Source organism: Lathamus discolor, chromosome 1 (assembly GCF_037157495.1).
Source record: "Lathamus discolor isolate bLatDis1 chromosome 1, bLatDis1.hap1, whole genome shotgun sequence".
In the NCBI taxonomy this organism is placed as follows: domain Eukaryota; kingdom Metazoa; phylum Chordata; class Aves; order Psittaciformes; family Psittacidae; genus Lathamus; species Lathamus discolor.
In genome coordinates, this window is record NC_088884.1 from 157171638 (window position 1) to 157191627 (window position 19990).

The 19990-nt window shown below is 48.2% G+C and overlaps 1 protein-coding gene across 4 annotated transcripts in view; it reads right to left on the minus strand.

Annotated features, from left to right (window-relative positions):
- Nucleotides 1-3087, minus strand: part of FGFR3 (fibroblast growth factor receptor 3) — a 56741-nt gene extending 53654 nt beyond the window's left edge. For all 4 annotated transcript variants that reach the window (XM_065660940.1, XM_065660933.1, XM_065660930.1 and 1 more), the window contains exons 1-2: nt 2993-3087; nt 2599-2809 (exon numbers count right to left, since the gene is read on the minus strand). In XM_065660940.1, the coding sequence (XP_065517012.1) occupies nt 2599-2761 (163 nt within the window). In that variant the 5' untranslated portion in view covers nt 2762-2809; nt 2993-3087. The remainder of the gene's footprint in view (nt 1-2598; nt 2810-2992) is intronic.
- Between the last annotated feature and the right edge of the window lie 16903 nt (nt 3088-19990).

Here is a 19990-nt window from a genome sequence, read left to right on the forward strand (position 1 = left end):
GTCGGTCTGCTGTCTAAGAAAACAGCCAGCGTTACTTGACATGCACAAATCGTACCAAGTAATATCTTTATCTGAATACTAATGCAAATTGGACGGGCTTTTTTATATTGATGTCTATTCTGTGGCTGCTGAATAGAGTGACCGCATGCTCAAGGCTGCAAAGGAGTTCACTGACCTCCCTAATCATCTCTGTCATAGCCCCTGAATGACATACACATTCAATCCTGCCTCGCCTCTCTACTTTCATTCATAAAAAAGAGAAAAAAGGGGGGGGGGGGGGAAATTTGACATTGTTCTTCCTGCAGCAGCCCCGAGAAAGGGAGAGAAGAGAAACTCAGCCCAGATGAGGCCCCTGGTGTTTTTAGTTTAGCTTCTATTCAGCAACAGCCCCGCCATCTGCCTCCTTCCTGCCAACAGCCGAACACCTCCCTGCGGAGATGTTAAAACCTGCACCCCCTCCACCTCCGCTAATAGCGAGTATTCATATTAGCAAACATACACATACCTCCAGAATGCCTCCCTTCAATGTGTGTTTTATGTAGCTGAGTATAGGCACAAAGCAGTAGCTGTTATAGCCTTCACAGCCCCGTGTGGAGAATTAGATCACTGGGGAAAAATCCTTCCAAGCCCCTTTATGGAAAATAAGGCCTTAGACTGTAAATGCAAAGCCCAGTGAACAACAACCCTCAGTAATGAGCCAATACCCCATGGCCCATTTGACTAGGAGAAAGAATTTGCTTTTTACCTTTCAATTCAAAAAGACTGAAAAAGTAAAATGTGTTTTTACTTGGCTCTGAAGGTTTATATTCTTTACAGTTTCTTTTGCACAACCTTTCCCCCCCAGGTCGGATGGGCAGTGGGGTGCCCCTGTGCTTGCAGAGCTGCTGGCTTCAGCATGGAGCTGGGTGAGCAGCACCAGCTTCATGCTTCCCTACAGCACACGTGGTTGTTGGTGGTGGGAGAGCCACCAGCATCCCTACGCAGCCCCCAGCCTGTTCCTAGTGATGGGTGACCCTTGGAGCCATCGCTGGGTGTTGGATTTAAGGGAAGCCCTCTGCACAGAGCTGAATCCTGCTCCCGCGGAGCACAGAGGGGGTTGGCAGTGACAACTCTGCCTTGGGGAAAGCTGACAGCAGTAAGAGAGCCTGTCCTGAGGATTTCTACCGGAGCCCCTAGAAATCCCAACCCATCGCTCAGCTCACAGACATCTGATGATGTTTCCCTCAGTGCGAACTTTGTGTCACTTGTTACATGTCCAACAACATCCTAAAGCCTTAACTTGCAAAGGTGTCTTAAGAGCACGAGGAGGGTTGAGCACCGCTTGAACACATTATCAGCCCCCAGCTACGGGCTGAAAGGTGTGGGGGGAAACCCAAGGGACCACCGAGGTTGCTCCCTACCCCATTGCTTCAACCCTGTCTAAAGTGCCAGTGCCAATACATACTTAAGCCTAAACCAAGAAGTGGGGACACTTCGCTTCTGCCACTTCCCACCCCTACAAGCAGCCCAGGCTGCTCCCTTCCTCCCGCACACCGACCTCGACTGCTCTGACCAAGTCGCCGAGATGTTGCCCCATAAATCAATTCCTTTGGCTGTGAAAAATGAGCCAAACGAGTTACACTAAGAATCTGGTGTTTTATTAGGACTTTCTTGAAAACAAAACCAACCCCCGGTGTGATTTATAGCTTTAACCAAAAGGGGTATGAAAGTAATGCCCCCACCCCCCAGCCTCCACGAAGCCCATTTATTCCCCTGTCACTTTTTTGGCAAACAGGCTTCAAACCCTTTCCTGAACAATGGAAACTTTCTGCCGGGTACATGCAACCCCGAAACGGGGGACTGCGAGGGGGCTCCCTTCCATTAAAGAGCTTTGAAAAATAAACAGGGACTCAGGTAGCAGCTGAGGCGTATCAGAGACACGTTTCAAACCCGCCGTGCATCATTAAGAAAGCCCCAACAGCAAACTAAACAGCTTTTGTCCGACGTGTCAACTTTCTTTCACTTGCGACCGCAGCGCTGCCACTCGAGCGGGGACCTTCGTTGGCTCCCCCGAAATGCTGTGCCCTCCTCAGCACAGCCGCAGTTACTAAGCTGCGATCCGGCGTGTGCCTGCCTGGAGCCGGCGCGACTCGTGTTGCTCCTACAACTTCGCTATAAACGACTCTTCCTTACTTTCCCCACCCAAGCACACACACTCGCGGAGCACTTCGGATGTGCGCTGAAGATGCGCGCCAGGGAGGCATCCTTCCTTCCCCAACCGCAGCCACGGGTCCCACCCGGGGTGCTGCATGCACTGCCACGGCTGGGAGAGGGCTCAAGGGAGACAGGCAGCGTCTTAAAAGCAGTTCTTCCCTCCTGGGCGCCTCTGCGGCTTGCCCGAGCCGCGGGGAGAGGAGGAGAACCCGGCCCGCCCGGCTGCCGCCTCCCGCCTTCCGAACTCCCTCTCCCAAGACGGCTCCGGCGGTCCGCACCGGCCCCGCTCCGCACTCTGATGGGGAGGCTCGGAGAGTTAAACCGACCCCCACCGCGGACGATCCCCCCTTCCCGACCCGTTCCGCAGCGCGGAGCACGTGTGCGCGGCCGCGCAGGCTGCCTTACCTGCCGGCTGCCCGCCGCTCCTCTCCGCCGCCGCTCCGCCGGCCCGCCGCCCCGCCGGCATCCCTGCGACGGCCGCCGCCAGGCACAGGCACCAGACGGAGCCCCAGGCCGCCCGCATGCCTCCGGCGCGGCGCCGGGGCAGCGCACCGCCCGCCTCAGACATCCCGCGGCCGCATGCTGCCGCCGCTCACCGCTCCGCTCCGCCGCCGCGCTGCCAGGAGAGGGGAAGAGGCGCTTAGGGGAGGGGAGGACGAACCGCCCCGCCCCTGGTGCCGACACGGAGAAGGAGGAAAAATAAGGGTAAAAAGGACAAACAGTAGTAAAAAGGGAGGGGAAAAAAGCGGTGGATGGAGTAAAAACGCGCGGGGGGAACGCGCTGAGTGCGGGCGCCTACCTGCGCAAGCCCCGCGGCTGGCCGCGCACCGCGCATGGAGGGAGCGAGCGCGCCCGCCCGCAGGAGCCCCGTCCGCAGCCCGCCCGTCCACCCGCCGCCGCGGCTCTCCTGCGTCTGCTCGGAGCGGCGCGGGCGCGGAGCGGGGCGGCCGCGATGTCTCCGCCCGCCGGGCCGGGCCGCCCGCCCCACCGCCCCGTCCCGCCCCGCCCCACAGCCGCCGCCGCGGGGGGCCGCGCCCGCCGCCCGCTCCGCTCCGCTCCGCGCCCGGCCCCCGGGGCTGCGGGGGGGGGAAGAACGGGGCTCCGACGGGAGGGGGAAGGAGGCGGCCGGGCCGCTGGGTTCTCCCGCCGAGCGCTCGGGGTGAGGCAGGCGCCCTTTTCCCGTAGACGTGAGCTGAAGCCGGCTCAGCCTCCCGGCAGCGCTCCCGGGGCGGCACCCGCGCGATTCCTTTCTCTGGCCCTAGAAGTGCGCGTTTGCTGAGATGAGGCGGTGGGAAGGGGCTGGAGGGGCTCTGTGCGCCAAACGATGAGCAGCGCTTCGGCTCAGTCTGAGGGCTTGCACAGCCAGCAGGCAATGCATCCTCTCCCCCTGCATGGTTGCATCCTGTACCCCGACACGAAGCCACCTGCAACCTGATTAGAGCCCCCTCCCTCCCCCCGGCTTCACCCACCAAACCCCAGAATCGCTGTGTTTTATTGATGGGAATAATCACAGCCTCTGCAGACTCTGCATGTTCCTTGCTTTAATAAATCCTAATTATATGTCACTTGCATTTAGTTATGATTACAATGATCTAGTTATGGTTTGGGATCACAGCTATGGTTTGGGATAGTGCGGTCATCTCAGAGACCCCCTGACACAGCTGAGCTGCCTAAGTGACATGCCTCAGCTCCCGCGGACAGGCGATCCAAGCGGCTTCGCAAGAAGTCACAGCTCTGCTTTAATCCCCCTTGACGCAACAGCTCATTCGCCAAAAATAGATGCAAATATTAGCAGAGCTGAAAATGCTCTGCACAGGGGCCCCCAAAACCCCAACCTGCGTTAAGAGCCAAGCTGAGGTTGCTCGGGTCAGAGGAAAAGCCAGGGCACTGCGGAGGGTTGGCATAAGTGAGGGGTACAGCGGGGACCGCTGGTGGCCGCTGGGGAGGGCTCAGTTTGTGCTGTTGTCGCTGGGACCGGGATCTGTCTTGATACCTTTATCAGGCACAGAGGCTCTGACATCTCAATACTGTCGCATTGTGTGGGGAAGCATTGAGACGGGGCTGCGGCGAGGAAATGCTACATGTCAGCAGAGACCCTCGCCAGTGACACCATCGGTTTAAATGAAAACAATGGGGGGAGAAGCAGACAGAGAAATGAAATGTGGTTATTCCACCGTCGCAGAGACGGCTTGGCAGCGTGTCAGGCTGCGAGATGTTTGGTCTCACAACTGCTGCGCTGGAGGTGCCAGCAAATCGATACAAATAAAAACAACAGCAGCATCATCAGAACACTGCGTGAGGAGCCGCTGCCGTCATTGACTTTTGGCAAAAGCAGGGCCAAATCCTGATCTCATGTAAAGTTAGCAGGGTAAGAGCAACACCCGTTATTGTTACTATTCTGAGCCCCATTCCCCAAAAGGAGAGCACCAAAGGAGGATCAGGAGCTTCCCTAAGCCCTAAAACACAAACCAAAGTGAGAATTCAGGGTGGTTTCTCACACTGTGACTGCATTTCAGAAGCGCTGCAGTGACTGTTCCTCCACGTCAAGAGAAGGCAAACGCCTTCACGGTGCTCCTGGAGTGGGGTAATAGGATGGAAACAGCCGATCCCAACCCAGGGAGCTTTAAGGTTGCTGGGTGATGTAAAGGTCTGCATCTCAGATCAAGTCAGCTCAGCCCTTTAATGGTTTTGAACTGGTTTTCATTTGGAGGAAAACTAAAAGCTTATAACATTTGGAAGCCCTTTGCAACAGGAAATCAAAGGGGTATTGAGATAGTCCTGTGTGAAGGACTTCAAGGTTCGCAGTTTTCCCTAGAGTGGGATATTTTTAGGTTTCCCGTTTATTAACCTCTAGTGCAGCACACTCATGTGAGGCTGGGGAGCACAGACCCGATTAAGCACACGCTTGCTGAAGCTGCTTCGTCACTGCAGTGCTCACCGAGGCAGAGCCTGGGATATAGGGCTGTGCAGCAAAAACTATGGCTCTGGACTGTGTCTCAGCCACTTTCTTACCATAAAAAAAATCCATGTTTGAAGCCTAGTAAAGCCTGCACAACACAATCGCATGTACTTTAGGACTGTTATGCCATAAGCCGCATATTAGCCCCTAAGTTTTCCTTCCCCCCTCAAGCTAGGAACATGCCCTCGCCTTCACACAGGGCTACTCTGCCAATGTGTTTGTTCTTCTTTTTTACCCTTTATAAACATTCTCTTCCCAGAACTTTATATTTGTTTATCCCTTTAATATCCAGAGCTGTCAGTGATAAAAATCAAACCCCTTTCAGCAACTCACGGATGGTGAGTCGCTGCCTTTTTCTGAGCTAGGGGCTGAAATACAATGTGGCCGGCAGTGTACTTGATGTCCAAGCCTGTCACTGTCATGCTCCCACAGCTCCTCTGTAAGTCTGGACCACACTGAGGGCTTGGCCACCAAGGGCAGCCAAGGGGCGGGGGGGGTTGTCCTTGAAGGCCTTGTTGGCATTGGCATGGCTAAACCCCCTCTTTTTCCTGTCATGGCTCTTCCAATCCCTGCCTAGGAGAAGCTCCTGATCTCTCTCCCTGGAAGTGCAACCTTCTGATAGTCTCAAAATAAGTTATACATAATAACAGGACGCTGTCAGCAAAATCAGCTCCGGGTCTGAATGGTTTGAGCAGTCCCTTTACCTTTCTTTCCATAAGATGGGAATGGGACAGCCTGTGAGATGCCTGTCCAAATGCCTCCGGGATAAGGCTTCTTGTGAGTCACCTTTGATGATATTGCTGGAGGAGGGAGCGTGAGGAGATGTGAGACAGGATGCAGTGGCACAAGCCACTTCCCTTCCCCTGCCAACTCTCCAGTGCGCTGTTGCGAGGTGCTCCCCTGCACTTCGTGCTGTCATATTTAGCAAGGCAGACAGCAGCACACAGAGACCACCCTGAGCTAACCCTGTGATGGGCTCAAGAAACACCTTGCAAAAGTGATACTGGGGACTGGTACCCCCACACTCCCAAAGCTTGCTTCCTTAGCAGGCAGAAAGCAACTCCGGAATCAATACTGAGTTGAAGCAAAGCAATGAAGTACTTAAACCTTTCATTTAAGTTTTAATATGCTGGCAAGTTTGATCAGAGATGTGGTCACATGAGTCTCTGAATCATATCAGGTTAGGCACACAGAATAAATATCGCCAAATATTCCTTATCAGCACCGGGGCTTGCTAACTGACCTGTATGCCAGAGCGAGTGCTGCAGCCCCGCAGTGCTGTATCGAGCTGTCCCTCCAACCCAACAGACCGTTACGTGAGACTGATTTGAAACACGGGCTCAGACACCAACGTCCATGTGCAGGAGTAGGAGCCCAAGCTGTCCACCCTTAGCATCCAAAGGTTAAATAGCATCAGCGGATGCAGTCGCTGGGGTATGTTTTCCAGAGCTCTTGTCACCATCCATTTATATCAATAAGGTGCATGGGAATGGCTAAACTGTTTTTTATTAGCTAGCCAGCCCAAAGGACTGTGATTCCAGGCAGGTTTATTGAATTTCAAGCTGAAAAGTTGTTGTTGCTAAGATTAAGAATCCAAATGATTGTCAGGGTGAACACCGAGAGAGGTTAAGCCACCATGTGAAGGCTCTCTCTATGCCTGCACCCTCTGCGAGCTGACTGCAACACAACCTCATCCTATGGGATTTGTTTCCCACCAAACAGCACGGACACATGAGGAATAGAGGACTCTGGAAGGGTAAATTGTTTGATCTGTGGGGAAAAGAGAAGGAATGAGTGTGCTGGAGAGACATACGGCGAGCTTATTCCACAGGAGCTGTGCATGGGGAGGTGCTGGTAGAGGTAAAATAAGTCATCAGCTTGAAGAGCAAAGCAAACGATAGGAGAAAATGCAGAGAAAAAGCCAGACCCAAAGCAAAACAACAAGCCTGTGGAGGGTGTGAGAAGCAAAGATTTAAAATCAGAGCTTGAAATAATGCTGACTCAGCACAGCTGCTGCATGCGGGGACTGCACTGGGGTCACAGTGGCTCCCCAAGGTGCCATTGACCGCCAGTGCAGGCTGGGTGTGCCCAGTCTTTGGAGTGAAACAAGACAATGCTCCAGAGCATGGAGAGGAGAAGGCAGAGATCACTTCTGCCTGCCAGAACTATTCATGCCGTCACCACTAGGACATTTCAAATGAGCTTGAGCATTGCACTTGTGGGTGTAGACGGACGCTTTACTTTGGGGGGCTGTTTGAAACAAAGACACAACATGTTTAATCCCCCAGCAGCCTGTGCAGACCGGTGCCTGTGAGGAGAAACCACGCATTGCCAAAATGAGCTTCTGGGAGCCCAAAGGCCACACTTGAAGCCCTCTCTCCTGGATACCATAGGACACTGTCTGCCTATCACTGCCTGCCCACCCTGGCTGCCCACCTGCAGCAGGGGGTATGGAAACACGCCTCGTATCCAACCCTTTGGAGATGTCACACACTGGACTCTTCCCTGAGTCCTGGCCCTGCTGTATAGCCTGGTGGCCATATCCTTACCCTTCTTCCTCCAGGGGCTTTTCACTTGCTGTGCCCCACTCTAAGGCAGAGGAAAGGATGTGTATTGAGTAGCATGAGCGCTTTCTGAATAAGCAGCCACATCCTAAAATAAATGTGAGCTAAGATCTTTCAGGTATTAGGGATGGCAGAATTTTAGTCAACATCAGGGCATCCATGCTACAACTTTTGGGCAAGCTCTTTCTCAGTGGCATGTTGTCTTGCTTCAGGGGAAGGCTCAAATATGGGGACAAATCAGCCATTCTTAATTCTGCTTTAATACAGCCTGTGTGCTCCTGCAAGCCGGTGCTGACACAGTGCTGAGTCTGACAGCAGCCCAGCCACAAACCTAGAGCCTGATTTGTATGGCTATCTCCTTGCCATTCCTGTGGTAGTTTTATTTAACCAAAGAGCATGGTGCAAGCTCTATTCTGGGTATATTACTGCAGAGATAGGGTGGGTGGATGTATCACTGTATTAAATACACAGGACGCGTTACAGAATTGGGTGGCTTTATAGCTTTTACTGGCCTTTGAAATAAGAAGCAATGTACACATGCATTCCAGATCCTCTGTGCACATCCAGCAGCTTTGCAGTGGAAAAGCAATTGAGGATCTCAGGATACTTTATAAACAGATAGCTCTACAGGGGATAGTTAAGTGTTATTATTCCCATGGTACAATTGGCCACTCCAAAAAGCTGAGGAAGGTGAACTGCCTCCCCAAACACCAACTCCTGATGCGCAGCTTGGCTCGCGGGACCTTGTCCAGCTCTGTTGTAATAAAGTGATAACTACCTCAGGGATCTTGCGCTGTTGCAGAAATGTGATTCCCCTCACGCAGCGCGCTGGATGTCCAGATCAAACATCATGAAGAATGCAACCTGTGGTCAGGGAGGTTTGGCCTCCGTCCGCCCTGAAAGGCCTCTGCGTAGTAATTGTGGCATAAATCATTTCATTCGTCATTAAGAGAAGAACGTTTGTGGTGTGGAAAACAGCAGTTACATAAGAAATTGGATAGGAGGCAGGTAGGTATTGACTTTAAGACGTTGCACGGAGCCAGTGCCTTTAATCAACAAGGGAAATGTTTGAATGTTAATAGAACTAACAATGAAACCGGAGTCGTGTTTTGACAAGTATTTCCAAACATTCCAGGAACACTGTGATGCTTGAGCAGCCTCTTTCCTAGGGGGAGGAATTGATTGCTCAGGTTATAGTGCACAAACAGCCTTGCCAGTGCCTGTGGTGTTGCAGTGGGCAGGGGATGGATAGTGATCCTGGTGGCACTGGGGGACATGTGCAAGTCAGTACTTTGAGTAAAGGAAAACACTTTCTTCCTAAACTGGACAAATATCCTGCAGGCTTCTGTGAAGTGAGCTCAACACTGGGCACTCTTCCTGGGATAGAAATTCCCTTTTGTATTACCCTTTTATATGAAGAAATTACTTGCAACACATTTTGGCAATGGCCCCCTCCTCTCTTGCATTTTGCCCCAAGTTTTGGGGAGAGTTTGTATATACTTTTAGCACAGGTCAACTCTATCTGTTCTGAAAGGCAACCCTGAGTCATTTAAAATGTGACCAGAAAAGTGCTGGGGGACAGCTGTATTGTTGAGAATCAGCCCTGCCATGCTGTTCACAGCTAATTTTGCTGTAGGTCAACGGATCAGATGAATCATTAATAAGCATTTGGAAACACTGGATGCCAGGTATCCCTGATCTTGAGCACCTTGTAAAAGATTCACCCATGGGTCAAAGGTTTTTATTTATGGAGAAGACCCAAGGTTTACCCCCAGATTTGCCATTAACTGTGTGACTCTGGAAACTCCCCACCCTCTGAGCATCTCCTGCCTCTGCAGCACTTTGTCACCCACGTCTGCTTTGGTTTTAAAACCCACATAGCTTCAAGTGAAGTTAGCACCTGAGTTAGGAACCTGGTGGATATGGGCTATCCCTGTGCTCAATGGAGAGGACTGGATGTCTCCAAAATAAGACTTTTTGAACATGGATTGCTTCTAATGGTGCCAGTATCTGCTGATAAGGGAGGGATCCCGGAAGCTCACCCCCCATTTTAGCAGCCTCACGTGTTGCCTTCGGTGGGTGGAGGGGGGGCTTGAAGGCTTCACTATAGGGATCTAAAGAGAAAGAGGATCTCCCAAAGCCTGCAGGCCCTGGCTGGAAGTGCCAGAGGTTTTCCAATGTGGGAGAACCATGGAGTCTGATGGCTTCATTTCTCTGAACCACCATCTTGCCTGAGGTTAGGATCTGTGCCCTCCGTTTCATACAACACCATTTCCCATTTGTGCATCACCATTAAATCCCAAAATTACAATTTCTTTACAAATCCCACTCAAATATGCCTTCAGTACTAGTGAAAGGTAAATAGATACTGCTAAAGGCATTTTTTAGAGCATAACCCCCGTCTTCCTCAAAAAACCCCACAGCCAAAATAGCCAGTGGCTTTCAGTCAGTGGTTTCCAATCTTCTTCATTTGCAGACATCCACATTTTTTTCGCAGCACAGCCTCAGCCCCTTGTATAGTTAAATTGAAGCCTACTGACAATCACAGAATCACAGAATCACAGAATCCCAAGGGTTGGAAGGGACCTAAAAAGATCATCTAGTCCAACCCCCCTGCAAGAGCAGGGTAACCTACAGTACATCACACAGGAACTTGTCCAGGCGGGCCTTGAATATCTCCAGTGTAGGAGACTCCACAACCCCCTGGGCAACCTGTTCCAGTGCTCTGTCACTCTTACAGTATAGGCTTATTTTTCTTGTTAAGTTTTGTAGACCATTCAGAAGAAGTCAGTGCACCCTGGAGACCCACAGACTACAGTGAAACCGGTTGAAAACTACTATAGACTTATTTTTCTGTAACTAAATATATTTCCTTTTTTCCCCCCATATATTTATGCAGACTGCCTGCTTCAGTCTCTATAGTGTCTGGAATCTGTGGACCTGCTAGTTAGGGGGGACAGGGGTTTGCTTCGGGGCTGAATCTAAATATTAGGCAGGTATTTTCAATCATTTAGTGATACTAGTACGTGTAACTACACAAACTAGTATCACTATGGGAGTGTAACTGACAGTAACTGGAAACTAACATTAAGGGTCAAAATCAAGTTACTCCTCTTACTCTTTAGTCTCTGAACTTGATGCAACAAAGGAAGAAAAGAGTTTAAGTGAATCAGAAAAAGCAGCAATAATTGCCAAAAGGCTTAATATAGTTTACTTAGAAATCGCTTCTTAATTGCTCATGGTGGGCTCATGGGAGGCATCGTGCAAACAGTGCAGATCTTGCACATCTCTCCGTCCTAGTTCGGGGGAGCAAACCTCATTTTCTGGGTGGAAAAGCGTATAAAGCTGGGCACTTCAGAACCGACGACAAGCAGGCGGCTGCAGTATCCACTCTGGTTCGTACAAGTCACTTGATTGTGACAGCAAAATTTGTGTCCCCCTCCAAAATTCAGGCATAGTATTAATCATATGTCATGGTAAGACAAAAGGGTTGCGGATTGCCAGGAATATATTACCTACTTTTTCTATTGAGAGCACAAGTAGGAACTTGGTTGAAAAGGGCATATTTTCTCTGTGGCTGTTGATGCCTCAAACCATAGAAATATCAAAATATTTGCAATAGTTTGTATCTTACTACAGAGTGGAAGGGGGGCAATGCAGTGTCAGGCTGATTTCTCTGCAGAGAGCTGCGCAGCTGTGTAACAAGGAATATCTGTACATGTAAAAAGTACAGCAAAATCAAACAACCTGGGCTTTAAAAATACATTCCTCTCTGCAGCTGACTGCTCAAGTTAACCTGGGAGCCAGGCAGCAAACCAACAGAAAGCTAAAACCACTACTTGCTTCCAGCCAACCGCCTGGCTCTTAGGGTAATAAGAGAGACAAGGACACTACAGAAAAGTTAGCATTTTTGCTTGAAGGATGTGTGACAAATTTCCAGTCATTTCTTTGCCAAAATAGTTTCATAAATACTGGAGACATTTGATTTTTATCCACCCTGAATTCACAGAAATGTTGAAGCATGTTCTCACAGGTAGCCACAGTTAATCTGTGTAATCTTGAAATGGCTTCCAGCTTTTAGAAGTTTACATTAAGTAAAGATTATCCAATTATAGTTTTCTTTAAAGATAAGAAAGATAAGGTTGATGGAGAGACATGCTCGATGCCTAAAGTATGCTGCTTACGTTTCATACCATTTTTCACAGTATGCTGTGAGATGATTCTAAAATTAAGGCACTGATTTTGGCTACGCAGGACTGCATGACATGGCACAGCAATCGAGGCATAAACACAAATAACATTGACAATCATTGGTTATAAATACGACTGCTGTCTAAAACCCATCATGGCACCATGAGTTTCCTCCAGAGTTACACATTAGCTTTCAAAATGCCTCACTTCGTATTTTGATTGCAGCCAATAAATTACCTGTGGCTTGACTCAGCCACTTGAAAATAAATGTTGACTGTTCAGGAAATTGTAAGCATTACTGGAAGGTCTGAAGTCTGACAAATGGCTGGCTATGGATCATTTTGCAGGAGGAATATTGTGTTCAGAGAAACGAGAAGAGCATCGGTGAGTTTGATGTTAGGAGATGCGCTCATGTACTAACTTTAAATTGCATGAAGTATTTTGTATTTGCTTTGAAAAATATTTCTTTTGTGAGCAGGCCTGGACAGATCTAAGAAACCTGGTGAGTATTGGTCCTGATAAGGCCAAACATTAAGTTAATAGCCATTTTGATCATGTCAGGAAAGTGTTTCACGGAATGACTTGAAAAACAGATGTTAGTGTAATGTGTCAAACTGGTAATAAACACAATTAGAAATAAGGTGTTGTGGCTTATCATCATGAACCACCCAGCTGAAAGCAAACGGATAGCCTACCTGCAACTGAAAATACAGGATATACCTAAAGGAAATGGTGTTTCACCTGGGGACGTTTCAACTCTGGAGCATCATTTCTCTCCACAAAGGGCTGCCGCTGCAGCTGGGTGTACCTGCTCTGCTGTGTCCGGGAGGAAAGCTGCCTGGATGCTGCCCTGAGAGCACCCTGTGGGGGCAACTACCCTAAACACATGAATTACACCAAGCAAACAGCATGGCCACTTTGCCAATGGCTCATCTAGTTGGAAACGGCAGTGCAGGGGCATTATTCAGTCCAACACTGATCTAAAAGGAGACTAATAATTTGCCATCTGGATTACTTGCTCTTTCCCCTCCTTTTCTTCCAGTTCTCTGACTTCCTTTCCCAAGGCTGTTTCCTTTAGAGGTCTTATGCTGGTGTCACACTGTGTGTTTCACAGGCAGTTGAAGGCTTTGCGTGTTGAGAAACGGCGGCTTGGTTTTTGTATCTGTGGACCCTTGGTGATAGCCAGTGATGCCCACTGAGCAGAGCTGGGGAGATCCCACCTCCAGCCGGTTCCCGAAATACTAACCACATGCTTGGGCCTGAGAGTGAATAAGGAAAATTCCCCAAATCAAACAGGCTCTTGCAGTGCTTTTAACATCACAAGTGTTTATTTTTTCTGCTTGATGATGTTGGAAAACTTTAAAAGATCTGTGAATTTCACTGGATGGGGTCAGTGAGATTTTTCAGGGCAAAATTAATTCTGCCAAGAGACTGTGATACTTATGCAGGAAAAAGAAGAGAAAGGTTTGGACTTAACTGTTTCCTTGTCAAAGGTACTTGATGGAGGAAGACTGAAATATGTGATTTTTCCTTTGGCTGATGTATGCAGTAACCACTTGTCTGTATTTCGGCACCTTTTATTCTGTTGCACTCAGTCTTTTTCCTAGACTGTAGTTGAAAGCCTCAACCTCACCTACATGTTTGCAATGACCTATATGAAAGGGAATAAAAAGGTTGTGTCATTGTCACGCCTGCAGACTTAACTTTATTGATATAAAGTTTCTGTACATTGGGAGCTGGCTGTGCTCTGACACCACAGGTCACCACTGGCAGATCCAAGTTAGAAGACATGAGGCTGTTTGCTGGTGGGCACTACCTGCCTCATGGCAGTGTGGAGTACAGGGGCATCTTAAGGACTGGTATGAGATGGTATTCTTTGGGTGAGATGGTTTAGTGTGAGGTGTCCCTGCCCATGGCAGGGGGGTTGGAACTGGATGATCTTAAGGTCCTTTCCAACCCTAACTATTCTATGATTCTATGAGAGAGGATCTGGGATAAAAAGATGGGAGATCTATCCTGAGGTCTGCAGAACAGAGGTTTTGCCTTGCCAAAATCACCTGGTATCACTTTTAGGGTACTTGCTTTGGTACTTGCTGTTTTCTGTGTTTCCCAGCTTGGTCTGTATTGTAATTTTTACTTCCTGAGGGTGCTAAAACCTTAAAGGGAAAGCCTGAGGACTGCAGCTCTGTGAAATGGTGATGAAAGCCAAATTGGGCAGAAAATATAAGTGGGTTCCAGGCAATTTGGGCCAGAATAGGTGGAACGTCAGTTTTCACTTCTCACCTCTTCACGCTCACAGTGAGTTTAGAAATCTCCTGCACCAACTCTATTTCTAATTCCAGATGAAAGATGTTGCAGGAGGAGGAACTGAGCCGAGGGTGAGCTTCGCAGAAATGAGAGAAGGTGCAGGCAAACAGGGAGACGCTGAGTGGGCAGATGGAGTCAGGGTCTCTGTTTACATATTCCTTACTGGGGTTCATTTCCACCCACCAGCTCTGTACCTTGGCAGTGCAACGTGACAAGGGAGTATCAGAGCTTAGCAGAAACATAATGATTGTGTCCAGAGTCAAACATGAGGAGAAAACAGTACAAGCAGCAAACCCCTACTGTGCAACATGATGGAGCCTGCATCAGTGTTTGATGCAGTGGGGTCTCGCAAAGCAGCTGCTTCTGTAGCATCAGGGCCCCTTTGCCCACAGATCTTACCCATGAAGCACAGAGAAGGGTTCAAACACTGTTGGTCTTTGCCTCCCTGCTATGACTCCTTGGGACGCTTTGAATCTTCTAAACAAGGAGAGAGGGTTTGGTCTTGTGTGTTTGCAGCTATTTTTCTCTGCAGCTAGTCCTCAGGATTTTGTTAGCATTGCAAATTCCCGTTTCACAATCAGCATTCTTCCAGCAAGATGGACAAAGGCATTTGAAACTAGCTGCATTTATCACTAATGCTTGGGCTGGATGAAAGACGGCTGGATCCTCCGCAGGGGGGTTACGCCATAACTCCATCCACCCTGAGGGAGCCGTGCTGATTTACCACAGCTGAGGATCCGCTTGGTGGAATTTAATCTGGCGAGGCACTGGTGATGCTCTGATCAAAGGCAGCCTCTGCAGAGAACAAATTCAAAAGGCTGAAGGACAGAAACCCCATGCTCTTGGGGCATGCTCTTCTTTAGGAGATGGCTGGAGAGTCCTGGCTCAGCCTGTTGCACAGCAATGCTGTTGCAGATAACAACCATCTGCATACTTGGCAGTCTCTCTCCAGTTGCATGTCCATCCCTGAGGCAATCGCTGTCCCTTGGATGGCCTGTTAGACCAGGTTTAGGCAGCACTGATAAGATTAAAGAGGTGAAAGAAAAGATACCACATTTGCCCTTGAAAGCATGTTTGCTCAAGGGCCATCAGTGCTGGGGAAGCTCCCATATCTGCACCTGGGCAGCTGTGTCCACGTCAAAGTGTATGGTGAGCAGGACCAGACAGGTTGCTCGAGCAGCTGGGAGTGTGGCTGCATCCATGCAGACATGTCCTTGGGAGGCCAGCAAGTTTTAAGCTCTCACAGCGTAGGCTTCAGCATCAAACCGGTTGCAGGTGGGCAGCTAATAGTGGTATTTTCAAAAGCAAGATGGTTTCTGGTTTGGCTGCTGAACTGCAGTCACTTAGTTTTAGCTCTGAAGACACTGAAGGCCAGTAGTGGAAACAAGCTGAAAAATGAATAATCTCCTTTTGTCTTCAGCACTTCTGCTTACCCACTTGCAAGACTTTGAAGAGTCTGAATTTGGATGTTTCCCTCACCATCAGCCGCTTAAGGCAACTTCTTGGTCATCCCTGTCTAGCTTGAGCTGCTCTTTGCATGTCCTTGGAGTTGCTTAAACCCCATAAAGTGTTCCAGCTTTCTTTGATAAGTGGCTTGCATCCATCCCCATCTGTGCTTTCTTCCAGCTGTCTTGTGGCAGGATAGCCCCTGCAGATGCTCTGCTTTCATTTTTAGCACATATCTGCTCTATGTCTCTCCCTTACTGGGTGATGCTGGAGATTCAGATCTGGTGAACTCTACCAGAGTCCACTCTACCATCACTATTGTGGCCGTAATGCAGAGCAGATTGATCCAAACCGTATCTTTACGAGCAGGTGCAGGTTCAAATAGCGGCAAAACACGCCCAAAGAACAGGTAAGTATATGAGTAGTTACTCCACTGTGCTGTTGGGTTAGATGCTGTTGATTGCAATGCTTAAAGCTGCTTCGAGGCATGTCTACAGGTTATCTCCACTATAGAGGAGCCTTTGATCAAGTTTTGCAGTGTCTGCAATAACTTCATTTATTTAGATACATCATTCTTCCCAAGGAGTTTGCATCCAAAGTCATTTTGTTGGCTCTCTGGACCTTCAGAGGGTTTTTTTTTTGTTTGCTACCCATTTGTTAACATGGAAATAACATATGAACTGAAGCCTGGGTGATGGGACTTTAAGCTGTAGACTTTTGAGGCCCAAATCTCAGTTAACATTGCTGTGCTGACTGCGGATGTGATCTCCTTCCAAACATTCCTACTGAGCTACACATTGCTGCCAAGATATGTAAATTGCCTCACTTAGATTCCTTTGCTTTCTAATATCACATTGGGTTAGGCATTACCTGGCTTCTCATTAAGTCTGCTTTTTTTATAGCTAATTATTTAACCTCTTTTTTTTTTTTTTTTTTTTTTTTTTTGCTGACCTGGGCAACATCTTGAGCTCTGCTTATATATCAGTGCAGCTTTCATCTAAAAAACTGCACTGCCAGTAAAATCTAAGTAGCGCAGGGTACTGCTGCTGTACCACATAAAGCCTGTGTTGCACCTATATATGCTTTTTCTCTTGCTGAAATCCTGGGCAATGCCAGGGAGGAGAGGTGAGGGAAAACACCCTGCTGTAATGTCAGTGCCAGTGAGAAGGCATTTAACTATGCACTCTGCATCACGTTAATGATGCTCATTCGTTTTGCTGGCATAGAGAAACAGAGTGAATCACCATAATGACATTAGCTGAGACAAATAAAGTGTATTTAACAAGGCCTTCAAAGCCAGTGACCTCTGTAGACACGCCACAGTCAGGACTTGGTCATTTTTTACTAGCATTGTTCATGGAGAGAAGCATCTCCTTCCTTAAATAGAACAGCTGACTTTAGGGAAAGAGGCTGGAAACCTAAAGCACAGGTAAACAGTTTGAGGGTGAAGCTCTCTCACGTGGGAACAACCGAGCCAAGCACCTCAAAGCCTCAAATGGGAATCGGTTTAAGCAATATAAATCTGACCTTGAGAGATTGTTCTCCAAAGCCTGTGTTGCAAACGTGTTACCCTTCCTTAACAAAAGGAAGGTAGATATTTGATGACGAAGCTTTTTCTCAGTTGTTTAATTAAGACAATTAATGATTAATTTCATCAGCAGTTTCTGTTTTCTTTGTTGGTGGCCTGTGGCTGAAGGACAGCAAAGCTCCCTTTGTCTCAGAGCATCTCAGTGCTGGGAACCACTGTAGCTTTTTCTGCATTTAGCTTTTGTCAGCATTTCCAATAATTGGACCAATTTATGGTAGGAATTACTCACCCTCCCTCTTTCCAGCAATCGATATTTGCAGCAGCCTGTTTCCTTTGTGTATTCTGGTACTTTCCAAGTTCATTTGGGAGCCCATGGGCTACATCTGGGAAACCACGGTTTGCTTCTTCAGAAGAAAATAAAAATGCAAGTCCCAGGATGCACAGATCCTTTGAAGGCTTTTGGGATTCTCCAGTCTTCAGAACCCATGGATCTGCTTGGAAGATTTGTCCATCTTGCAATTTGCTCTTGCTTATGGAAGTTGTATCCTTAACTTGTGGGCTTCCAGAAAGACATCAGAGTAAGAAATGAAGCTGAAGTCTCTCTTTTATTTCGAGTTGGCTGCCGTGTCCTGTTCTGAGCACTTTGGAAACTCCTCACCTGATAAAAACTGAAGGTAAAACATTTCTATAGGAATAGGTCCTCAGGAACACAACAGCCATGAGCCCAAACCCTGTGTCAAAGCTCTGTCTACAGCCAAGTCTAAAGCCGTATGCCATCATGGCTGCAGGTTTGTTTTCTTCAGGGAGTATGGGTGAGTATGTCTCTAAGGATATAAATACAGACTTGTATCAAAAAACGCATTTGAAGAGTGGGACGTATCTTACTCTGTTTTAAGTGGCTACAAGTTTGTCTTCAAGTGATTGCTTTATAGTAGGCATCTCCTCCAAAGACAGCATCCCCGAAAGGGTGAGTCACAGAGCTCCTGGACTTGATGAAAGGGATTTTCAGACTCCTTGGATACATCCAGGGAATGTCCTTGACTGAAACATTGCTGGCTTCAGGTCAAAAAGCTGATCCAGTAGAATTCTAAACTTCTGTCCTTATGGTGTTTAGGAAACATCCTGATTTACTTACTTTAAACAAAGGCAGATATCCGGTTAAAATCCCTGGAGCTGCAGCCAATAAGTGCCTTATTTCAGCACTGCCTGCAACAACGGCTGCCCACCATAAAAACACAGTTCAGGGGAATAAAAGTATTAAGAAAATAAATGGATGTAGTACTTGAATTAGATGCAGATTTGAAATATGTGAGGAAAGATGGAGCAAGTAGAAAGAGCTGACAAAGGATAAATTGGAAGAACCTGGTGACAACATGCTTAAGCCAGGCTGCTGCATATGGCATGTTTTTGTCTTGTATATTTGACTTCTTCCTTCTACTGAGCAGGTAAGAAAGGGATTTGCACTGCATCCACCTCAGAAATAGTCTGTGAAAGGCCATTGCTGGCACAGTGCAGAGCATGGCGAGCTACAAAAGGAGCTACGGAAGATCTTGGTGTTATTAGTGGATGCCCCGGTGAAGACTGGGTATGGGCAGGTTAGGGACAGTGATGAGGTGTATTTGAGACACATTATTGCCTTCTTAGGTTATACCTGCAAATTGTCCATACCTGCTGGTCACACAGATGCTTCCAGTGTCTCCAGCAGCATTATCTTAAGTACCTCACTAACATGAATGAGTGTTCTGTTTCAACCTCAGCCAGCAACTAAGCCCCACACTAAGCCATTTGCTCACTTCTCCCCACTCCTCAGTGGGATGGGGGAGAGTCAGAAAAGAAAAATTGAGAAAACTCAAGGGTTGAGGTAAAGACAGTTTCATAAGAAAAGCAAAAGCTGTGGATGAACATTCTCCACCCCTAATTCCATACCATTTATATCATGCCCAGGTCCAACATCATCCAATACGTTCTCATTCCCCCTCCTCCCCCCTTCCCATCATTTAATATAATACACAGATTATCATTCCCCTAGTCTATGGACCACCCTTATAAAATGTCTCTAAAATGTCTATAAATGTCTACAATGTCCCATAAGTTCATTTAGTCCATGACTTTGGGCTCAAATGGCCACATGTGTTATGGTCATCACTCAGGCAGGAGAGGTGGTGTGTTGTGTGGAGCTGCTGGACACCAAAGCCAGCTCAGGTCAGGTCATTGCTGCTTCTTGTAAGGTTTGTTCTCCATTGGTTCAGGTGGTTCCTGCTATAGGAATTCCTATAACATTTAATCATAGAATCACAGAATGGTTTGGGTTGGAATGGACCTTAAGATTATCTAGTTCCAACCCCCAGCCATGGGCAGGGATGTCACACCCTAGACTATGTCGCCCAAGGCCCTGTCCAACCTGGCCTTGCATGCAACACAGATCATGGGTTACAATAGTTTAAAGGTATTTCCATTACAGTAGGGTCCAGACCATAGGGTTTAACATTACAATGAACTCCCTTCCCCTTGCTCTGGCTTGGACTTATTCACAGGCTGCAGTCCCTTAGGGCTGAGCCTTATCTATGAGCCACAGTCCCTTCAAGGGTATACCTGCTGGGGCATAGACTTACCCAGGGCCAATTGCTTTGAGATGAACCTGTTCCAGAGTGGCCTTACCTATGGCCCTTCAGAGATACACCTGTTCCAGCACGGCCTTACTCACAGCCCTTCAGAAGTGAACCTGCTCCAACACAGCCTGCTGCACATGGTTTGACAACCAGCCTTCATGGCTGCAACCCATGGCTGCAGTCCCTTCAGGAG